The sequence below is a fragment of the Hyla sarda genome, chromosome 9, assembly GCF_029499605.1.
Source record: "Hyla sarda isolate aHylSar1 chromosome 9, aHylSar1.hap1, whole genome shotgun sequence".
Lineage (NCBI taxonomy): Eukaryota > Metazoa > Chordata > Amphibia > Anura > Hylidae > Hyla > Hyla sarda.
This window is the reverse complement of record NC_079197.1, coordinates 160,234,978-160,256,016: the sequence shown is the minus strand read 5'-3', so window position 1 is coordinate 160,256,016 and position 21,039 is coordinate 160,234,978. Positions and strand designations below refer to the sequence as shown.

The window sequence follows — 21,039 nt, the reverse complement described above, 5'->3', positions numbered from 1 at the left end:
TTCCTATGAGAACAGTATACAGTATGTGGTTTCCGTCTATATATGGAAAAGCTTAAAATATAATTGGTACAGATAATTCAGTGGAGAAGCCTTTTGTTGTACAATAGACAATACCATTCCCAGCATGCTGGGAGTTGTAGTTTTGCAACAGCTGGTGGTACACTGGTTGGGAAACCCGGCTATAGACTATAGGAAGTATTTAACCAATGCTATCAGATTTGCCATCAGTAGTGATTCAGACACACAAGATGTCATTTCGGACTGTTTTATTATGTCAGTGCATGTTCTTTGGTAAATTTGTCCTGTTGCCTTGTGGGACAAACTTTGTTTACAATACCTGATCATTTTTATCCACACACTTATCCCATCCTCAAATCCCTTTCTGATATCCCGTCCTCATATCCCAACCTCACATCCCATCCTCATATCCGGTCCTCATATCCCAACCTCCTATCCCATCATCATATCCTGGCCTCATATCCCGACCTCCTATCCCATCATCATATCCTGACCTCATATCCTGTCCTCATATCCCAACCTCCTATCCCATCATCATATCCTGTCCTCATATCCCGACCTCCTATCCCATCATCATATCCTGGCCTCATATCCTGTCCTCATATCCCAACCTCCTATCGCATCATCATATCCTGGCCTCATATCCTGACCTCATATCTAATCCTCATATACCAACCTCAAATCTAATCCTCATATCCTGACCTAATATCTCGTCCTCATATCCCGACCTCATATCACATCCTAAAAATTCCGTCCTCATATCCTGACCTCATGTCCTGTCCTCATATACCCTCCTCATATTCTGACCTCATATCCCATCCATATACTCATATCCTGTCCTAATATCCTGTTCTCATATCTCGTCCTCATATCCTGACCTCATATTCCGTCCTCAGGCTGTGATGATGAGATTGTAGGCCAGAAATAGAATGGGTTGTGGCTTTGCAGGGGTGTGGCTTGTGGGAATGGGCGTGACTTGCAAGCCGGACCGGCACATTCACCTAGAGATGCGGAGCTTGTGGAGTAAGGTGAGGCTGAGCCGTGATGAAGAGATTGTGGTTGAAGGACCTGTGATGTGAGTGTATGGGGCAAAAATTGTATTTTCGGCCTTGAGCCAAAACAAAAAGGGCTGAAAATACAAGGGGTGTGGTTGTTTGTGGGGCGGGCATTGTGGGAGGGGCGTGGCTTGCAAGCTGGACCAATACATTCACCAGGAGATGCAAAGCGGAGCTTGTGGAGTAAGGTAGCAGAAGTCCTATATACTTGCATGAGACTCACGACAAAAACCCCACCCTCATAAGTAGGGGTGGGTTAGGGTTAATTTAACTATCTTATACTTTTAGTTGACATAAGTAACACGTGTACCAAGTTTCATCAAAATATCTCCAACCATTTTGAAGTGATGTTGGAACATATACACATAGGTATAACATGTAATGGTTTTAGTATGCGATGAATCCTCTTTTGTATTACAGGGGGTCTCCTAGCCTTCGGCAATATCATCATGGCATCGATCCCCCAGAAGAAATGATTGTGATGAGAACATTTGGAAGTCTACTAGAGAATGATGATCAATAAAACTCATGAGGTGTTTGCTATGGGTCCTTGTCATCTGTCTAGTACAATTATTGATTCTACAAAACAGGTCTACTTAAAGGGGTACTCCACTGCCCCATCATTCGGAACATTTTGTTCGAACGCTGGGAGTGGGGGGGGTGGGGGTCGTAACGTCACGATTATGCCCCCTCGTGATGTCACACCACGCCCCCTCAATGCAAGTCTATGGGAGGGGGCGTGGCGAATGCCACGCCCCCTCCCATAGACTTCCATTGGGGGGGCATGATGTGATGACGCGAGGGGGCATTGTCGTGATATTACGACCCCCAGCAAATCTTTCTCCTGATCAATGTAACCTCATTCTTGGGCTCCTCATTCTTGGGCTCCAAGATTTTAACGGATATCCTGCCACCAGAGCCATCATTGGATGTCAGCATCGGAGGACACAACTACATAGAAATTGTCATCGATCACCTTTCTACTATTTGTTTCCTTAACAAGCAGTATAAATTATATAGCATTCAGATATTACCTCTTTTTGTTGTGTCATTTGGATCAGTGGTAGCCAGAGGGCCAAGAACCCCACTCAAGATCAAGTAAGCCCAGGTCTCATAGTGTACATGGGGCTTCCGGCCTCCTACTTTTATTATACGTCAACATTCCAAGGGTCACATCAATGGGGGTTTAGGGCATAGAAATCTCAATTGTGTAAAGTTCTGATATTGAGATGACTTCTTGTACACGCCCACTTTATCATAGAAATCAATTAGTGGGTACACTATCACGTGTGCAGTCAGCCAGGGTCAGACTGGAATAGCACAGTACCAGAGGATCTTCCAATGGCCTCAGATACTGATACTATGGAACTCAAAGGTCCAGCAAAGAAAGACCTTTCTGAAGATGACTTTGGAGACAATTACTGGTCACTAGGGTCTATTTCCTATGAGGTGATTAAGAAATATCCTATTTGTTCGGATCAATGATATGTAAGTTGGCAGGCACATATTTTGTCTTGGGGGGGGGGGGGGGGGGGTAAATTGAGCCAGTACCCACTCAACAATGGTTAAGGTTCCAGCTCTCAGACCTTTAAAGGGGTACTCAGGGGAACTGAACTTATCAGACACGTTAGGGGTGTCTTAAATTATAACTTTTATTAGATAGATACTAAAATTAACACCAAATATTAAGGACTACGGTGCAAAAAACTAAATGACCTAATCAGCAAAATAGGGAACAACTAAAAGGGGAACAAGAAATGCACATCCCCAGAATGATTGGGCTTATGGCTGCAGTTGTCTGATTGGTTCTGACACCCTGTCATCATTATATATGGTTTGGTTATACCTCTGCATTTTGAATTGCCCCTGATGAAGTTCTCTATGAACAGAAACGCGTTGGGTACTTGTGCTTATTTAAAGGGGTTCTTCCTTTGTTTATACCATTTGGTGTACAGCTTCTTATAATTGCTATGCGATATCCGGGGATGTGCATTTGTTGTTCCCCTTTCAGTTGTTCCCTATTTTGGTAATTAGGTCACTTAGTTTTTTGCACCGTAGTCCTTAATATTTGGTGTTTATTTTAGTATCTATCTAATAAAAGATATATTTTAAGGCACCTACCTATTTATTTACACTGTTTGATAACGTAGGTTTACTTATTGGTCTGCGTATGACTTTATCCAGATACGTTGTATTTGACCAAAGGATAGGGGATAAGTGTCTTAATAGGGGGAGTCCAACCAATGGGACCCCCATGGTCTCCTGTCTGGGCCCTGGCTACATACCTGTCCTTTTCTTGCGGTCCGGCCCCCCACGTTCCTGGACGAGCACAAGTGACGGCGTGCTCAGTCAATCACCCGCTGAGGTAAGATATTGTTTTGGCCGGTGATTGGCTGAGCGGGCCATCAGTTGCGCTCAGTAAGAAGGTGGAGGCCAGAGCGAGCAGAGGATAGGTAGGTAGCCAGAGCCCAGAGAGGAGATCACAGGACTTCCCAGCAAACCGACCAGGGACATGCACAGACATTTTGGGGGGCAGGGGCTCAAGTATTAAAAAGGGCACTTCTCATTATAAAAAAAAAAAAAAAATAACAGTTTGTAAAAACTTTACATTTGTTAACACAACACAATTCCTGAGGTAAGGGACCTCCGGCAGTCATGTCAGCTGAATAGGACCTGCATCACTACGCAGAGGTCCCAATCAGTAAGGGCATTATAGGGCAGGTGCATTAAAGGGGTACTCCGGTGGAAAACTTTTTTTTTTTTTTTTATTCAACTGGTGCCAGAAAGTTAAACAGATTTGTAAATGACTTCTATTAAAAAATCTTAATCCTTCCAGTACTTATTAGCTGCTGAATACTACAGAGGGATTTCTTTTCTTTTTGGAGCACAGTGTTCTCTGCTGACATCACAAGCACAGTGCTCTCTGCTGACATCTCTGTCCATTTTAAGAACTGTCCAGAGTAGGAGAAAATCCCCATAGCAAACATATGCTGCTCTGGACAGTTCCTAAAATGGACAGATATGTCAGCAGAGAGCACTGTGGTCATGATGTCAGCAGAGAACACTGTGCTCCAAAAAGAAAATAATTTCCTCTGTAGTATTCAGCAGCTAATAAGTACTGGAAGGATTAAGATTTTTTTTAATAGAAGTAATTCACAAACCTGTTTAACTTTCTGGCACCAGTTGATTAAAAAAAAATAAATAAATAAGTTTTCCCCCGGAGTACCTCTTTAAAGGGGTACTCCCACCCTAGACATCTCATCCCCTATCCAAAGGATAGGGGATAAGATGTCTGATCTCGGGGGTCCCCAGTGGCGGGCAGTATTGCATGCGGCACCCACCTGTTTTTTGTCCAGAAGTGCTGGAGGGTCTGAGTCGCCTCTGTGTGACGTCACGCCCATCCCCTCAATGCAAGTCTATGGGAGGGGGCTTCCGTTCCCTGACTTCCTTTCCCAGACCCCCCAGCGCTTCTGGACAAAAAAACAGATGGGTGCCGCATGCAATACTGCGGGGGTCCCAGCGGCGGGACCCCCGAGATCAGACATCTCATCCCCTATCCTTTGGATAGGGGATAAGATGTCTAGGGTGGGAGTTCCCCTTTAAGAGGGCAGGGCCTCAAGCCCCCTTTTGAGTCTATGTGTGCCCGTCCCTGGAACTGACCCCTCTATCAGACACTCATCCCGTATTCTGTGATTACTAAATACCCCTTTAATAATGAGACCTTTATTATAAGGTTTATCTGGCGGGGATGTGTCCTGACCTTAACAGAAGAAGGAAATGTTTCTGTTTCAGGACCCTGTGTGAGAAAAGCAAGATGGCTGCCTACTGGGACCCATATAGAAGTATCCTTTTTGACCATATATTGTCCTAGAATGAATATCATGGCTGCAGTTTTAAGGCAGTCACCACATTATTGTGCTTTAATAGAAAAAGTACTACACAATCCTTACAAATTGGTACGTGACAAGTGTGATGCAATAAAAGTATATGCACCCTCTCTCCACACATAATATAGTCACATACACACAAAAGGCACAAGCAACAAAGTTTATCGTTCAATACAGAACTGATGTGGAGAGGCCGCTACATCAGGAATGAGCTCGAGGTGAGGGCCAGAATTATACACATCACGTAAAATTACCAAAATTAGAGATCTCTGGTATAAGAGATTTACCCAGAGGTAAAATTCGGTGCCAGGGTCCCCCTACCTCTATTGCTATTTCTTATATTTTTGCCCTTTTGTGGCTTTCGGACCTTTAAAGGGGTATTCCACTGGCCAGCGTTGGGAAGTGAATGTTCCGAATGCTGTTGTTGAACTACTGGGGGGTTGGCCACACCCCTTGTGACATCATGGCCACACACCCTCACTGCAAGTCTATGGGAGGGAGCGTGACGGCCGTCAGGCCCCCTCCCATAGACTTGCATTGAGGGGCGTGGCTGTGATGTCACAAGGGGCGTGGCCGACCCCCGCAGCGCGAAAACAGCGTTCGGAACATTTTCTTCCAAATGCTGGCCAGTGGAGTACCCCTTTAAGTCCATAAAGACCAGGGCCCAAGAGGAACTATAACCTCAAAAATCACTGTAGGTAAAGCATAGGGCCATTTAGGAGAAGGTAGGGGCCTAAGCAGGTTAGAAAAGCCTAACAACACATTAGATGGAGCTCTTGAGTGGAGACAGTCATTGGCTTGCACTTTTTGGATTGAGAGCAGGCTGTAAGGTGCACACTCTCTTTTAGATACTCTTTTTAGGTTTGGGTAGAATTCCATATCTGGTTATTATATACAGTGGTCCCTCAACATATATGTTGAGGGATCCGTGCAATGTTAAATATAGAAAGTTATACTCACCTGTCCCCGCTGCTCCAGACCGTCACCGCTGCTCTGGATGTCGCCGTCCATTGCTGTTGCCGTGTCCCCAGGGTGTCCCCGCCGCTCCAGACCATCTCTGCTGGCCGGGATCGTCGTTCCTTATCGCCGTCATCACGTCGCTACGCGCGCTACTCCTATTGGATGACGGGATGGCGTGCGCGGCGACGTGATGACGACGATGGAGAGCGACGGCGATGCAGGGGATCCCGAAGAGGACGGTCCGAAGCGCCGGGGACATGTAAGTGATCATCACCGGATTACACGGGGCACCTTAAACGGCTATCTGGCGGCAGCTGAAGCAGTCTGCGCTGCCGGATAGCCGTTTATGTGATGGCCCCGAAATACAAAAGCATCGTATGTTGTTGCTGCCTTCAACATGCGATGGCCTCTGAGAGGCCATCATATTTTGAAATCATCATATGTCGGGGCCATCGTAGGTCGGGGGGTCACTGTACTGAACCCCTTGTCCACGTTACCGAATTATTGTCCCACCACGGTCTAAAAAGGTGTTTCTAGGGTAAGGTGAATAAAAGTACATCTACATTATAAAGCCCATGCCTCAAGATGTTCCTACAAGGTTGAGATACAACAACTCTCACAGCACTCGAATTCTCTAGTAGGTGGTTTTGGCCAACATACTGAAGGAATGTATTACGTGTGTTACACGCTCTTCAGAATCTTCTTAGCCTTATTATTTGCTTCCTGTATTCGATCTTGATTCACCGCAACCTGAAATGGAGATAAAACATTTTAAGGACATTAACACCTATTTTAAGACATATTTCAGAACATATGTCATTAACACATCGGCCCTTGATAAAGCTGGTTATGGTTGGCGAAACGTTGGGGGGTGTCAGTTTATGGTGTTTTAATCTACAGTATATGAATCAGAATAACCAAATGAATATATAAGTTGGATGAAAAAATAAATATCCCGTGTGGAGGACAATAGTGGCATCTTGGTTGAGAACCCTAAATCAAACTATATTACAGATAGGAATAGGTGTTACACCTTACTAGTTACTGATCCATTAACTGTGTTCTTAATGCACAATACATTTTTGTTTTTTCTCACATATTTGATTAGTATTTTCAAAAAATGGGATAATAAAGAGGAATTTTAACTAATATAGGGTTTCCTAGTTTGGGAAATTAGTCCCACGAAGGCACAAGCCTGAATGGGAAATTGATAATTGGAATTGTAACCCTGGGAAATCTCTTATGGGTAACTTGGATTTATGTAAAACATTTTTAGGTGGACCCTAAACTGGAGGAACCTTGACCTATTCCCTAAATAATTAAAATAAAATAAATTAATTAATTAAACAAATAAATGTAATTAAAAATAAATAAACTTCTAATGTCTCCACTTCACCTTCTCCATAATTTTGTCAACTTGTTTGTTCTGGATATCGATTTCATTCCCCATATCCAGCGCCATGCTTCGGAGATTGCCCACGATACTGCCAACTTGATTCAGATTTTCTTCCATTTCGTCTTCTTGAGAATCCTTTGTTATCCTACAGTAAAATGGAAAAATCTGTTCATTAACATGTGGGACAACATCTCATGGTTGTAAGAGCCAGCTGACTCAGACTGTGACAACCTCCAGGAGTTGAAATATAGAAAATCCCGGAGAAATTCTGGAACGATGGGTATAATGCACAGATTTTTTGAGGAAACTGGACAGGGACCCCGAATTGAATAATAAAAAACATTTATTGTACAGTAAGGACAACGCGTTTCAAAGCATCACCCCTTGTCAGGTCTAGTGTTGCTCGCGAATATTCGCAATGCGAATTTTATTCGTGAATATCGCATATTCGCGAATTCGCGAATATTCGCTTATATAGCGCTATATATTCGTAATTACGAATATTCGTTTTTTTTTTGTTTTTTGTTTTTTCACAGTACACATCACAGTGATCATCCCTCTTTGCTTCCAGCTTGTGTGGTGTAAAGAAGGATCTAATACTACTGTGTGAGACTGGTGTGCGAATTTTCGCGCATGCGAAAATTTGCATATGCGAATTTTCGCACATGCGAAAATTTGCATATGCAAATTTTCGTATATGCGTATTTTCGCTTATGCAAATTTTTATATATGTTAATTTTCGCATATGTTAATTTTCGCATGCGCGAATATTCGCATAAGCGAAAATAAAACGGGAATATTACGAATATGCGAATATTCGCGAATATATGACGAATATTCGTCCATATATTCGTGAATATTAACAAATTCGAATATGGCCTATGCCGCTCAACACTAGTCAGGTCTATCATTCCACACCTCCAGGAATTGGTGGCAGCAAATTCTGGGCAAGAGCAAGAGACAAAGCAGGAATCTTACTGGGTCTTGTGGATTATTGGGGTAGTCCTCATTTTAGAAGACTATCTACTGTATACTCGGGGCTGGATTGGCCCATCTGAGAATCCTATAGCCCTTGGCCAAAGTTATATCACAATAAGTCCCAACTACACAGGAAAACTCAGTTTGTAGATCAAGTAGAATCATGATGAGCCCAATGTGTTGAAACATCCACATGGCAGATAAATAAGTGAGAGCAGGGACGTGCACAGACATTTTGGGGGGCAGAGGCTCAAGTAGAAAAAAAAAGGACACTTCTAATTTTAATTTTTTTTTGTAAAAGCCTAACATATGTTAATACACCACAATACAACACAGGCATGTCAGCTGAATGGGACCTGCATCACCCCATGTAGTGATCAGTAAGAGCATTATAGGGCAGGTGCATTAAAAGGGCAGTGGCTCAAGACCCTTTTTGAGTCTATGTGTGCACGTCCCTGGGTGAGGGCCATATTATGGACTTCAAGGGGCCAAAAACATCTTATCCGGACAAAGACATCTTTTCCCCTATCCAAAGGAAAGGGGATAAGATGTCTGATCATGGGGTCCCATATCCTTTGTCTGCATGTTCTGTCTTCGAAAGATCTTTGTTTCCAAGACTGGAGACGCGACATCACGCCACGCCCCCTCCATTTATGTTTATGGGAGGGGGCGTGGCGTGACATCACATCTCCAGTCCAGGAAACAAAGAGCTTTCCAAGACTGGAGACGCAGCCCCGCATAGAATGCGGGTGCTGAACGGAGATCATGAAGGGTCCCAGCAGCAGCCCCCCCCCCCCCCCCGGTCTTTGGTCTTTGGCCGGATAACCCCTTTAAGTTTGAAGTGTGAACATGGTGAGGTTAAGGAAAATAGATAAGTATTCTTAGAATTTACAGTGTTTTACCTCCGAATATAACTTCCGCTCATCATCATCCTTTCTCTTTCATCAGCAACATGAGACGGCTGAGCCGAGACGACCCCGTCATTCGACTTCCCCCAGGCAGATCTGTTTATAGCGCTGTTCGTCAGCCTGGGGAATCAGAAAGAATAACCGGGGGGCCGTGATAACTTTTTGGATACATGGCAAAGTGTAGCCGCCCTATGGGCAAACATTTTAACCATAACAAAGCCATCTCCAGGCAGAGCAGCTCACGGCATCTGATAGGTAACAAAGCCAAAGTGGCCTTTCTTATCCCTTGTACCCAAAGAGGCGCCAGGGTTCAGAGACCGTTCGGTGCCAAACAAAGCAGCCGAACAGACCCTTTGCGCAACAGACACCACCGCCATTGACTTTAATGATGTCCGTACCTGTCACAGGAACACAGTCCGCAACATTTTCCCATATCCTTCAGGTTCTTCTCTGCTTCTCTCATATCCTGGTTTATTTGGTCCAGACCCTTGTCCACATGATCCAGCTGCTCTAAATGCAGAACAATAACATGGAGGCTGTGTGTACAAACAGCATTTTGGTAGGTAAAATAACCGTTTTTGGGTTCTACCCAAAAAAAATCTGCTGCATTCTTCCCATAAAATTCCATTGAATCCAAAAGGGAACACAGCTTTCTGTGCACACAAATATTAAAGGGGTGCTCTGGAGAAAAACAAATTGTTTGCAAATCAACTGGTTCCAGAAAGTTAAACAGATTTGTAAGTTACTTCTATTAAAAATCTTAATCCTTCCAGTACTTATCAGCTGCTGTATGCTCCAGAGAAAGTTATGAAGTTCCTACCAGTCTGACCACAGTGCTCTCTGCTGACACCTCTGTCTGTATTAGGAACTCTCCAGAGCAGGAGAGGTTTGCTATGGGGATTTTCTTTTACTCTGGACAGTTCCTGACATGGACAGAGGTGGTAGCCGAGAGCACTGTGGTCAGACTGGAAAGAACTACACAACTTCCTCTGGAGCAAGATTTTTAAATAGAAGGAATTTGCAAATCTGTAAAACTTTCTGGCACCAGCTAATATGAAAACTAAAAACAATTTTCTGCCATTATTTTTGGCCATTATGTTCTGAGTTTAAAATAAAAGGCAGAGTTTGATGCCACAACAGCTATAAAAATTGGCCATATTTGTGGAGTTTTCAACAAAAATTTGTAATTCTTTTAACATTTACGGCCTATTTTTTGGTCTTTTTTCCCCACAACATTGATAGAAAATAAAGTGCATGGGGGAATATACAAAACTGAATTCACCTTTTCTTATGTTCTTTGCGACAGATGTGTTGAAAAAGTGTTGCAGCATACATTTTCAAATGAATTTTGCCCATGGCAGCTTTTGGCTGTCCAGGCATGCCGGGGTTTGTAGTTTTGCAACAGCTGGAGGCACCCTGGTTGGGAAATAGTGAACTACACGTTCTCAAAGTCAAATATTCATTGATTCTACAGCAGATCTAGTGTGGGTAGTATTTTGGGTTGTGTGATGCTCCCCAAAAATATGCAAAGTAGATTAAGATAATTAAATGGGCACTGTCATCAACTTTTTTTTTTTGATATGTTGTAGTACATATGTACTACAACATATCTCTAATATATTTTCATTATATATATATTTTTTTATTAAAATGTTTAAATTAACGTTTGAAAACCGGCCACTAGGGGTCTCCCTCCTAGTGGCCGGGTGCAGGCTGGCGTGACATCACGCATGAATTCGGACTGTCAATCAGACAGGCAGGGAGCGAGCGCATTGGCTCCCTGGCCTCAGACGCCGGCCACTCCTCCCGCACCATGCTGCTGATGCTGCGCCTGCACGCCGCTGATGCTGCTGTACTCTGCAGTTTGTATGTATGGGGATCGGGGTGTCAACACGGGGGTTGCGGGGATCTGGGTTTGAACACGGGGGTCGCGGGGATCGGGGTTTGAACACGGGGGTTGCGGGGAGAGCGGGGCTTGGGGTTTCAACACGGGGGTTGCGGGGAGCGGGGTTTCAACATGGGGGGGTGTTTAGCGCAGGAGGGAACGGGGTAGCGCCGCGCTGCGCCCATGGCCCTAACTTATTGTTTTCAACACAGGGTGCCTCCAGCTGTTTCCCCACTACAACTCCCAGCATGCCCTGACAGCCAATAGATGTCAGGGAAAGCTGGGAGTTGTAGTGGTGAAACAGCTGGAGGCACCCTGTATAGATGAACTAAGGGCGGAAGAGTCGGCCCCAGCAGGCATCAGTGACGTCTGCCTGCTGGGGAAGTCTGCCTGGTAGGAAGCACACTACCAGGCAGATAAAAAGACCTTTTTAATATAGTAAACAAAAAAAATTAAGCAGGTAGGGGGTTAGGGATAGATGGGCAATAGGCAGGGACAGAAAAAAAAATATAGGATGGTGGGAGCTACTCTTTAAGGTTTACCTACTTAAACCCCACAGATGCATCATATGATGTCATATCATCAATTTCAGCTCTGCTACATCTGTATTTCGACATGAGCAGATAGTATACCTTTTATTTCCACCACTAAAGCTCACTATATTAATGTACTGTGAATCAGTGTTTTCAAACCAGCGGCTCTCCAGCTGTCCGGGCATGCTGGGAGTTTAAGTTTCGCAACAGCTGGAGGCGCTCTGGTTGGGGAACACTGCTGTATATTGTCGCTGCTAAATGTAAAAAGTCAGACCAAGAGAGACCAAACTGTAATTTCAAGTTGATAGTGGGAACTCTACAGATGAGCCATATTGCCTAGATTGCAACCAGTACAGGCTGCCACCCTGTGGCCATGAAGGCAACTGCAGTCAGAACATTGGGACTGCTCAAATAGAAGTAACTAAAGAGGAGGATGTATGTGGTTTAATTCCTGAATGTTGGTGGGTATGGAAAAGGATGGAAGAGAGAGACAATGGAGCCTCGATGGCAGTGGTCTTCAACCTGCGGACCTCCAGATGTTGCAAAACTACAACTCCCAGCATACCCGGACAGCCAACGGCTGTCCGGGCATGCTGGGAGTTGTAGTTTTGCAACATCTGGAGGTCCGCAGGTTGAAGACCACTGTTCTATGGGAAAATAAGAAGTGACTGTTGTCGGTCTCACCTCCCTGCTCATCCAGCATCACCAGGATCTTTATTCCAGCATCCTTACTCTGCCACGAAATGAAATTATAGGGAAAAACATGGAGAGTTAATAGAATCATGATATGCAACACTATTTATTCCTAGATCTGATAGATAGATGGATGGATAGGAAATAGATTAGATAGACAGATAGATACATAGATAGATAGATAGATATGTGGTGACCCAGTACAGAATCTGTACAGAATATAGCATACTGCCCGTCCTGTGTGGCAGATGTTGCCTTCAGTGTCTCTCTTGGGCCCCCACTACTCAGGACTCCATGGGGGAGATTTATCAAAACCTGTGCAAAGGAGTAGTTGCCCATAGCAACCAATCAGATCGCTTCTTTCATTTTGAAGAGGCCTTGTTAAAAATGAAAGAAGCGAGCTGATTGGTTGCTATGGGCAACTGGGCAACTTTTCCTCTGGACAGGTTTTGATAAATCTCCCCCCATATATCATAATGTTATGCTATGGTTCCTGTATTGTCGTTTATTGTACACCTGTTCCTTTAATCCCTATTCTTAGAGACCTTGTTGCTAGGAGAGTGTGCAAGAGGTGAACCATGTGACTTATCTGCCCAATGGTAATGCTCCAAATCGGCCCCTTATGTAGTGTGGTAGGAGTTCAGAGTTCAGTTCTGACGTTCAGGAGAGGAGAGAGCTTATGCTGAGGTACAGTTTGGAGAAGTCTGAAGTGAGTCTGCGAGGGGATTCATGTCTAATCCCGCGACCACATATCTTCTAAAGAATAACCCCAGTACCCAAGTGAATGTCAGAGCCTAGGGGTAAGCACTAAAGTCCCGGGAATTCAAGTCAAGTCAGTCAAGTCACACAAGGTAGTCAAAGTCAAGCCATACAAATCACTAAAGTCAAGCGTGGGATGCCATACAGCAAGTCAGTCATAAACAGCACAATCAACTACAAGTCCCAGCAAGCTGATAAGCTTCCAAGGATCACCCTGCACGTCTCTTTATACCAATATGAGCTGTAACAGATTTTACCATCTATCCTGCCTCAATAAAGTCAGTTTTTCCGTAACCTTGAGTACTTATTTCCCCGTGCCTGGCCCAGGAGAAGCTGGCTCAACCTCGGGTGGTGTATAGGTCAACCACGCCCTGGCATCACGAAAAGGTTAATTGTACATTACTCTCACCCGACACCACAGATGGACACCACACACGACCTGGCAGCACTGCTCCTTTTATGCAGGGCTTCCGGAAAATGGCCGCCGGTCAGAAGTGCGTCAGCGGTGCAGTGCTGACTTCCGCCCCCCGACAACAAGGGGCGGATCTTTACAGTTCCACTTCAGCATAGATAGAGCAACATGGTTTCCACACCCAGAGGCGGGACGCTGACCAGCGCGGGACATTTTCACAGTTTTCTCCGGCACATCTTTAACCCTTGCAGGTACAGGCAATACTTGACAACATAACATAGCTTCTGATCTGATCTTGCACATGGTCGACACAGTACTTAAATGTTTCACAATGGCGGACAAGAGTTTTTTCTTCACCTCCCCCTCGATTTCACAAGCGCCTCGAGTATAACACTTTTCACTGACAGAGTCCTGTACACTTTCTGGAGCAACCTTTATTCGCATCGGCATGCAATTTTCTGACAATACTGGACACAGTTCAGACTGGGGGGGAGGACTTGTCACATAAGGCGCACACCCGTATCCTGTTCGTTGGATGCCAAAAGTTGTGGTATGGGGTGTGATGCAAAGGGCAGATGGAATTACCCTAGGGGCAGATGGCATTAACCCCTTGTATTCGTGATGCCAGGGCGTGGTTTTTCCTCAATACCAACCGAAGGTATACCGCAGGATCCTGGGCTTGGCACGAGTGCAATAATGACTCCGATGCCAAGTTACGGATAACACAAAAGAACACAAAGAGCGCTCCGTAGTGCAATAAAAGATGGGTAGGAACCGCATACAATAATAATTTGCGCTTACCCAAAGAGTTGTGCTGACAAACAGGCACAACTCTGGTGATCGTGTATAGGAGAATGTCCAAAGTGCAGCCGGTCCCTCTCCACCACCTCGTGGTGTTCAGTATTCCAATAAAACCTCCAAACCACTAAGGGTTAATAGGCGCAGGCAATGGATCGTGATATGTACAGCAATGCCGATAGATGGCTTATAAAGAAGTAGGATCAATGTGGATAACTAAAGGTCATTTATTCAGAACAACGCGTTTCAACGCCGGAGCAGGCGTCTTCCTCAGGTTCCTGAGGAAGACGCCTGCTCCGGCGTTGAAACGCGCTGTTCTGAATAAATGACCTTTGGTTATCCACATAGATGGCTTATAAAGAAGAAGGATCAATGAGCATTGCTGTACATATCACGATCCATTGCCTGCGCCTATTAACCCTTAGTGGTTTGGAGGTTTTATTGAAGTTACGGATAACGGTAGCTTTACTGAGGGTAGACAGGTGGAAAAGTCTATACAGTTCAGCCAGGGCCCACGGAGGTGACCAGTGACTCAGAGACCTTAAGGGCTTGCTCAATTTAATGCAGGCTGACTTGACAAATGATGACTGTGACTGACTTGACTTGTGACTGATGACTGACAAGACTGTGACTGTGGTTACTTGCAGGTTGGTAGCTTGTGTCTACAGACTGGACTTGAGGCCTCCTATGACTCTGGATACACACTTAGGCTCGACTTGACTGGACCTTAGCCGGAAGCAAGAGAGAGAGCAGAGGCTCCACCCGGGCTTTTATGGGGGAGGCTCTGGGGGGATCCCATTGGTCACCCTTAAGTCACCTGGTCACTGATCAGTCAATCACATGACAACTCACATGGTAAAAAGTCTTAAAGTGACAATGCTTTCTCCACACATTACACAGTATATTACATAATAAACATATTTACATGGAGTACAGATGCAAGGGGGGGCCAGGGGACACTGAAGGGAGGCTGCCTGACACTTACAATATTGGGCCACCACAAATAGATAGATAGGAAATAGATAGATACATAGATAGATATATATAAGCACAAGCAGTTTTTTTTTTTTTTTTAATAGATACAGTGGGGATCAAAAGTTTGGGCACCCCAGGTAAAAAATGTTATTAAAGATTGAGATTTTTAGTAAAAATCTCCAATAGGCATCAAATTACAGATTAGACATTCTTATAATATGTCAACAAAAGTTAGATTTTATTTCCATCATTTACACTTTCAAAATAACAGAAAACAAAAAAAATGGCGTCTGCAAAAGTTTGGGCACGCTGCTGAATTTATAGCATGCACTGTCCCCTTTGCAAAGCTGAGACCTGCCAGTGTCATGGATTGTTCTCAATCATCATCTGGGAAGACCAGGTGATGTCAATCTCAAAGGTTTTAAATGCCCAGACTCATCTGACCTTGCTCCAACAATCAGCACCATGGGTTCATCTAAGCAGTTGTCTAGAAATCTGAAACTGAAAATAGTTGACGCTCACAAAGCTGGAGAAGGCTATAAGAAGATAGCAAAACGTTTTCAGATGTCAATATCCTCTGTTCGGAATGTAATTAAGAAATGGCAGTCATCAGGAACAGTGAAAGTTAAAGCAAGATCTGGAAGGCCAAGAAAAATATCAGACAGAACAGCTCGCAGGATTGTGAGAAAAACAATTCAAAACCCACGTTTGACTTCACAATCCCTCCAGAAAGATCTGGCAGACGCTGGAGTTGTGGTACACTATTCCACTATAAAGAGATACTTGTACAAATATGGTTTTCATGGAAGAGTCATCAGAAGAAAACCTCTTCTATGTCCTCACCACAAAAATCAGCATTTGAACTTTGCAAATGAACATATAGACAAGCCTGATGCATTTTGGAAACAAGTTCTGTGGACCGATGAGATTAAAATTTAACTTTTTTGGCCAGAATGAGCAAAGGTACGTTTGGAGAAGAAGGGGAACAGAATTTAATTAAAAGAACCTCTGTCCAACTGTTAAGCATGGGGGTGGATCAATCATGCTTTGGGGTTGTATTGCAGCCAGTGGCACAGGGAACATCTCACGAGTAGAAGGAAAAATGGATTCAATAAAATTTCAGCAAATTTTGGATGCTAACTTGATGCCATCTGTGAAAAAGCTGAAGTTAAAGAGAGGATGGCTTCTACAAATGGATAATGATCCTAAACACACCTCGAAATCCACGGGGGATTACATCAAGAGGCATAAACTGGCCTTCACAATCTCCTGACCTCAACATAATTGAAAATCTAGGCATAGACCTTAAAAGAGCAGTGTGTGACAGACAGCCCAGAAATCTCAAAGAACTGGAAGACTTTTGTAAGGAAGAATGGGCAAAGATACCTCAAACAAGAATTGAAAGACTCTTGGCTGGCTACAAAAAGCGTTTACAAGCTGAGATACTGGCCAAAGGGGGCAGTTCATGATATTACCTCTGCAGGGTGTCCAAACTTTTGCAGACGCCATTTTTTTGTTTTCTGTTATTTTGAAAGTGTAAATGATGGAAATAAAATCTAACTTTTGTTGACATATTATTAGAATGTCGAATCTGTAATTTGATGCCTTTTGGAGATTTTTCCATCTTTCCTTGGCTTCTTTATGCACATTAATAAATTTTTTTACCTGGGGTGCCCAAACTTTTGATCCCCACTGTAGATAGATAGATAGATAGATAGATAGACACTAGTATTTGTATGTGCATTATTATTGGGGATAGACAGGAGGCAGTACTATCTGTGCACTACTGGACATCATAAGAATACACACCATTTGGCTTTCAATCTCTCACCTCTTCCACCAGCTGAACCATATGACGTGTGATATTCAGGGACTATTGGAAAGAACAAATTGGTTAAAGATTGAATAGCCCCGCCTCTTTCTAAACTTGCTTCACATGCACTAGCACTGGAGGGGGTAAACTAAATGAAAGACACACAGATGCTGACACATAACCTTCGATCCCCCCACTCACCTCATCGGTGACCTGGTCCATGCGCTTCTTCAGTTGTAAATCAGTATCGTACTGACCCCTGTTCTCCATCTTTGGGCTGTACAGTCCGGGGGGTGTATAGTATTCCTGAATTACTGCATAGAAGTACAAATAACATTACATTTGTATCAATGACATCATACACAGGGTACTGCTGAATTGGTTGTATCTGCATAGGCAACACAGCTCTAATAGATGTCTAAGACAGGGTTTTTCCAACCAGTGTGCCTCCAGCTGTTGCAAAACTACAACTCCCAGCATGCCCGGACCCAATTTAATGGGGTCAATGGGACCAAGGGGGGCCCAACAGTGTCCGGGTCTGATCCGCCCAAAAAAAAAGCAGAACGGACATCAAACGGGACAGGGAATTACACTGATGTGAACTTAGCCTTATAGATTTGAATGACAGCTGTATGATGTGGCGAGCTCCCCCTAGTGGTGCATAAAGGCAGGCAAAATTTTATTATGGAGCTCTTGAAGGAAGGAAATCAGGTGATTTGGAGCTCTGTGTCAGAAAAAAAAATATTAAGACTAAAACAAATTTAATCAAAGACCTGCCTTCATTAATGCCATGGGATCCTAAATAATCAAGAGTAGTCAATATAATGGAGTAAGAGGGTACTTTTACCATTTTCTCCATGGCCACCCTCAAGCGTTGTTACGCCGAGCGCTCCGGGTCCCCGCTCCTCCCCGGAGCGCTCGCAGCGTTCTCTCATTCGCAGCGCCCCGGTCAGACCTGCTGACCGGGTGCGCTGCGATATTACTCCCAGCCGGGATGCGATTCGCGATGCGGGACGCGCCCGCTCGCGATGCGCATCTCGGCTCCCGTACCTGACCCGTTCCCCGTCTGTGTTGTCCCGGCGCGCGCGGCCCCGCTCCTTAGGGCGCGCGCTCGCCGGGTCTTTGCCATTTAAAGGGCCGCTGCGCCACTGATTGGCGCAGCAGGCCTAATCAGTATTCTCACCTGTGCACTCCCTACTTATACCTCACTTCCCCTGCACTCCCTCGCCGGATCTTGTTGCCATTGTGCCAGTGAAAGCGTTTCCTTGTGTGTTCCTAGCCTGTGTTCCAGACCTCCTGCCGTTGCCCCTGACTACGATCCTTGCTGCCTGCCCTGACCTTCTGCTACGTCTGACCTTGCTCTTGTCTACTCCCTACTCTACTCTGTACCGCGCCTATCTTCAGCAGTCAGAGAGGTTGAGCCGTTGCTGGTGGATACGACCTGGTTGCTACCGCCGCTGCAAGACCATCCCGCTTTGCGGCGGGCTCTGATGAATACCAGTAGCAACTTAGAACCGGTCCACCAACACGGTCCACGCCAATCCCTCTCTGGCACAGAGGATCCACCTCCAGCCAGCCGAATCGTGACAGTAGATCCGGCCATGGATCCCGCTGAAGTCCCACTGCCAGTTGTCGCCGACCTCACCACGGTGGTCGCCCAGCAGTCGCAACAGATAGCGCAACAAGGTCACCAGCTGTCTCAACTGACCGTGATGCTACAGCAGCTATTACCACAGCTCCAGCAACAATCTCCTCCGCCAGCTCCTGCACCTCCTCCGCAGCGAGTGGCCGCTTCCGGCTTACGATTATCCTTGCCGGATAAATTTGATGGGGACTCTAAGTTTTGCCGTGGCTTTCTTTCGCAATGTTCCCTGCACTTGGAGATGATGTAGGACCAGTTTCCAACTGAAAGGTCTAAGGTGGCTTTCGTAGTCAGCCTTCTGTCTGGGAAAGCTCTGTCATGGGCCACACCGCTCTGGGACCGCAATGACCCTGTCACTGCCTCTGTACACTCCTTCTTCACGGAGATCCGAAGTGTCTTTGAGGAACCTGTCCGAGCCTCTTCTGATGACTGCCCTGCTGAACCTGGTCCAGGGTAATTCTTCTGTTGGCGAGTACGCCATCCAATTCCGTACTCTAGCCTCCGAATTATCCTGGAATAATGAGGCCCTCTGCGCGACCTTTAAAAAAAGGCCTATCCAGCAACATTAAAGATGTGCTGGCCGCACGAGTAAATTCCTGCTAACCTGCATGAACTTATTCATCTTGCCACCCGCATTGACATGCGTTTTTCCGAAACGCGTCAGGAGCTCCGCCGGGATATGGACTTTGGTCGCACGAGGCGGTTTCTCTCCCCGGCTCCTCTCTCCTCTGGTCCTCTGCAATCCGTTCCTGTGCCTCCCGCCGTGGAGGCTATGCAAGTTGACCGGTCTCGCTTGACACCTCAAGAGAGGACACGACGCCGCATGGAGAACCTATGCCTGTACTGTGCCGGTACCGAACACTTCTTGAAAGATTGTCCTATCCGTCCTCCCCGCCTGGAAAGACGTATGCTGACTCCGCACAAAGATGAGACAGTTCTTGATGTCTACTCTGCTTCTCCACGCCTTACTGTGCCTGTGCGGATATCTTCCTCTACCTTCTCCTTCTCTGCTACGGCCTTCTTGGATTCCGGATCTGCAGGAAATTTTATTTTGGCCTCTCTCATCAACAGGTTCAACATCCCGGTGACCAGTCTCGCCAGACCCCTCTACATCAATTCTGTTAACAATGAAATATTGGACTGTACCGTGCGTTACCGCACGGAACCTCTCCTAATGTGCATCGGACCTCATCACGAAAAAATTGAATTTTTGGTCCTCTCCAACTGCACTTCTGAAATTCTTCTTGGATTACCGTGGCTTCAACGCCATTCCCCAACCCTTGATTGGTCCACAGGAGAAATGAAGAACTGGGGTACTTCTTGTCACAAGGACTGTCTTAAATCGGTTCCCAGTACTCCTTGCCGTGACCCTGTGGTTCCCCCTGTATCCGGTCTTCCTAAGGCTTATATGGACTATTCTGACGTTTTTTGCAAAAAGCAAGCTGAGACTTTGCCTCCTCACAGGCCTTATGACTGTCCTATTGACCTCCTCCCGGGTACTACCCCACCCCGGGGCAGAATCTATCCTCTGTCTGCTCCAGAGACTCTTGCCATGTCGGAGTACATCCAGGAGAATTTAAAAAAGGGGTTTATCCGCAAGTCCTCCTCTCCTGCCGGAGCTGGATTTTTTTTTGTGTCCAAAAAAGATGGCTCCCTACGTCCTTGTATTGATTACCGCGGACTTAATAAAATCACGGTAAAAAACCGCTACCCCTTACCTCTTATCTCGGAACTCTTTGATCGCTTACAAGGTGCCCACATCTTTACCAAACTGGACTTAAGAGGTGCTTATAATCTCATCCGCATCAGGGAGGGGGACGAATGGAAGACCGCATTTAACACCAGAGATGGACACTTTGAGTATCTGGTCATGCCCTTTGGCCTATGCAACGCCCCTGCCGTCTTCCAAGACTTTGTTAATGAAATTTTTCGTGATCTCCTATATTCCTGTGTTGTGGTTTATCTGGACGATATTCTGATTTTTTCTGCCAACTTAGAAGAACACCGCCAGCATGTCTGCATGGTTCTTCAGAGACTTCGTGACAATCAACTTTATGCCAAAATGGAGAAATGTCTCTTTGAATGTCAATCTCTTCCTTTCCTAGGATACTTGGTCTCTGGCCAGGGACTACAAATGGACCCAGATAAACTCTCTGCCGTCTTAGATTGGCCACGCCCCTCCGGACTCCGTGCTATCCAACGTTTTTTGGGGTTCGCCAATTATTACAGACAGTTTATTCCACACTTTTCCACTATTGTGGCTCCTATCGTGGCTTTAACCAAGAAAAATGGCAATCCCAAGTCCTGGTCCCCCCAAGCGGAAGACG

General features: G+C 45.3%; 3 protein-coding genes across 5 annotated transcripts in view; 2 read left to right on the top strand and 1 right to left on the bottom strand.

Annotated features, from left to right (window-relative positions):
* LOC130291731 (uncharacterized) overlaps positions 1 to 1,618 on the top strand; it is a 117,050-nt gene extending 115,432 nt beyond the window's left edge. Inside the window, exon 3 of the transcript XR_008848019.1 lies at positions 1,494 to 1,618. The gene's annotated coding sequence lies outside the window, so the exon portion shown is untranslated. The remainder of the gene's footprint in view (positions 1 to 1,493) is intronic.
* A 3,939-nt stretch (positions 1,619 to 5,557) lies between these two features.
* Positions 5,558 to 21,039, bottom strand: part of LOC130291728 (synaptosomal-associated protein 25-like) — a 40,155-nt gene continuing 24,673 nt past the window's right edge. For both annotated transcript variants that reach the window (XM_056540881.1, XM_056540882.1), the window contains exons 2-8: positions 17,272 to 17,384; positions 17,089 to 17,130; positions 12,305 to 12,353; positions 9,601 to 9,712; positions 9,197 to 9,322; positions 7,317 to 7,461; positions 5,558 to 6,670 (exon numbers count right to left, since the gene is read on the bottom strand). In XM_056540881.1, coding sequence (XP_056396856.1) covers positions 6,602 to 6,670; positions 7,317 to 7,461; positions 9,197 to 9,322; positions 9,601 to 9,712; positions 12,305 to 12,353; positions 17,089 to 17,130; positions 17,272 to 17,384 — 656 coding nt within the window. In that variant the 3' untranslated portion in view covers positions 5,558 to 6,601. The remainder of the gene's footprint in view (positions 6,671 to 7,316; positions 7,462 to 9,196; positions 9,323 to 9,600; positions 9,713 to 12,304; positions 12,354 to 17,088; positions 17,131 to 17,271; positions 17,385 to 21,039) is intronic.
* The window catches only part of LOC130291730 (uncharacterized protein DDB_G0283697-like), a 34,174-nt gene continuing 25,985 nt past the window's right edge, over positions 12,851 to 21,039 (top strand). Inside the window, exon 1 of one of the 2 annotated variants that reach the window (XM_056540887.1) lies at positions 12,851 to 13,022. Coding sequence is in view for 1 of the 2 variants with exons in the window: in XM_056540883.1 (XP_056396858.1) it covers positions 13,098 to 13,113 (16 nt within the window). In the remaining variant the exon portion in view is untranslated. The other variant, XM_056540883.1, reaches the window with a different exon arrangement.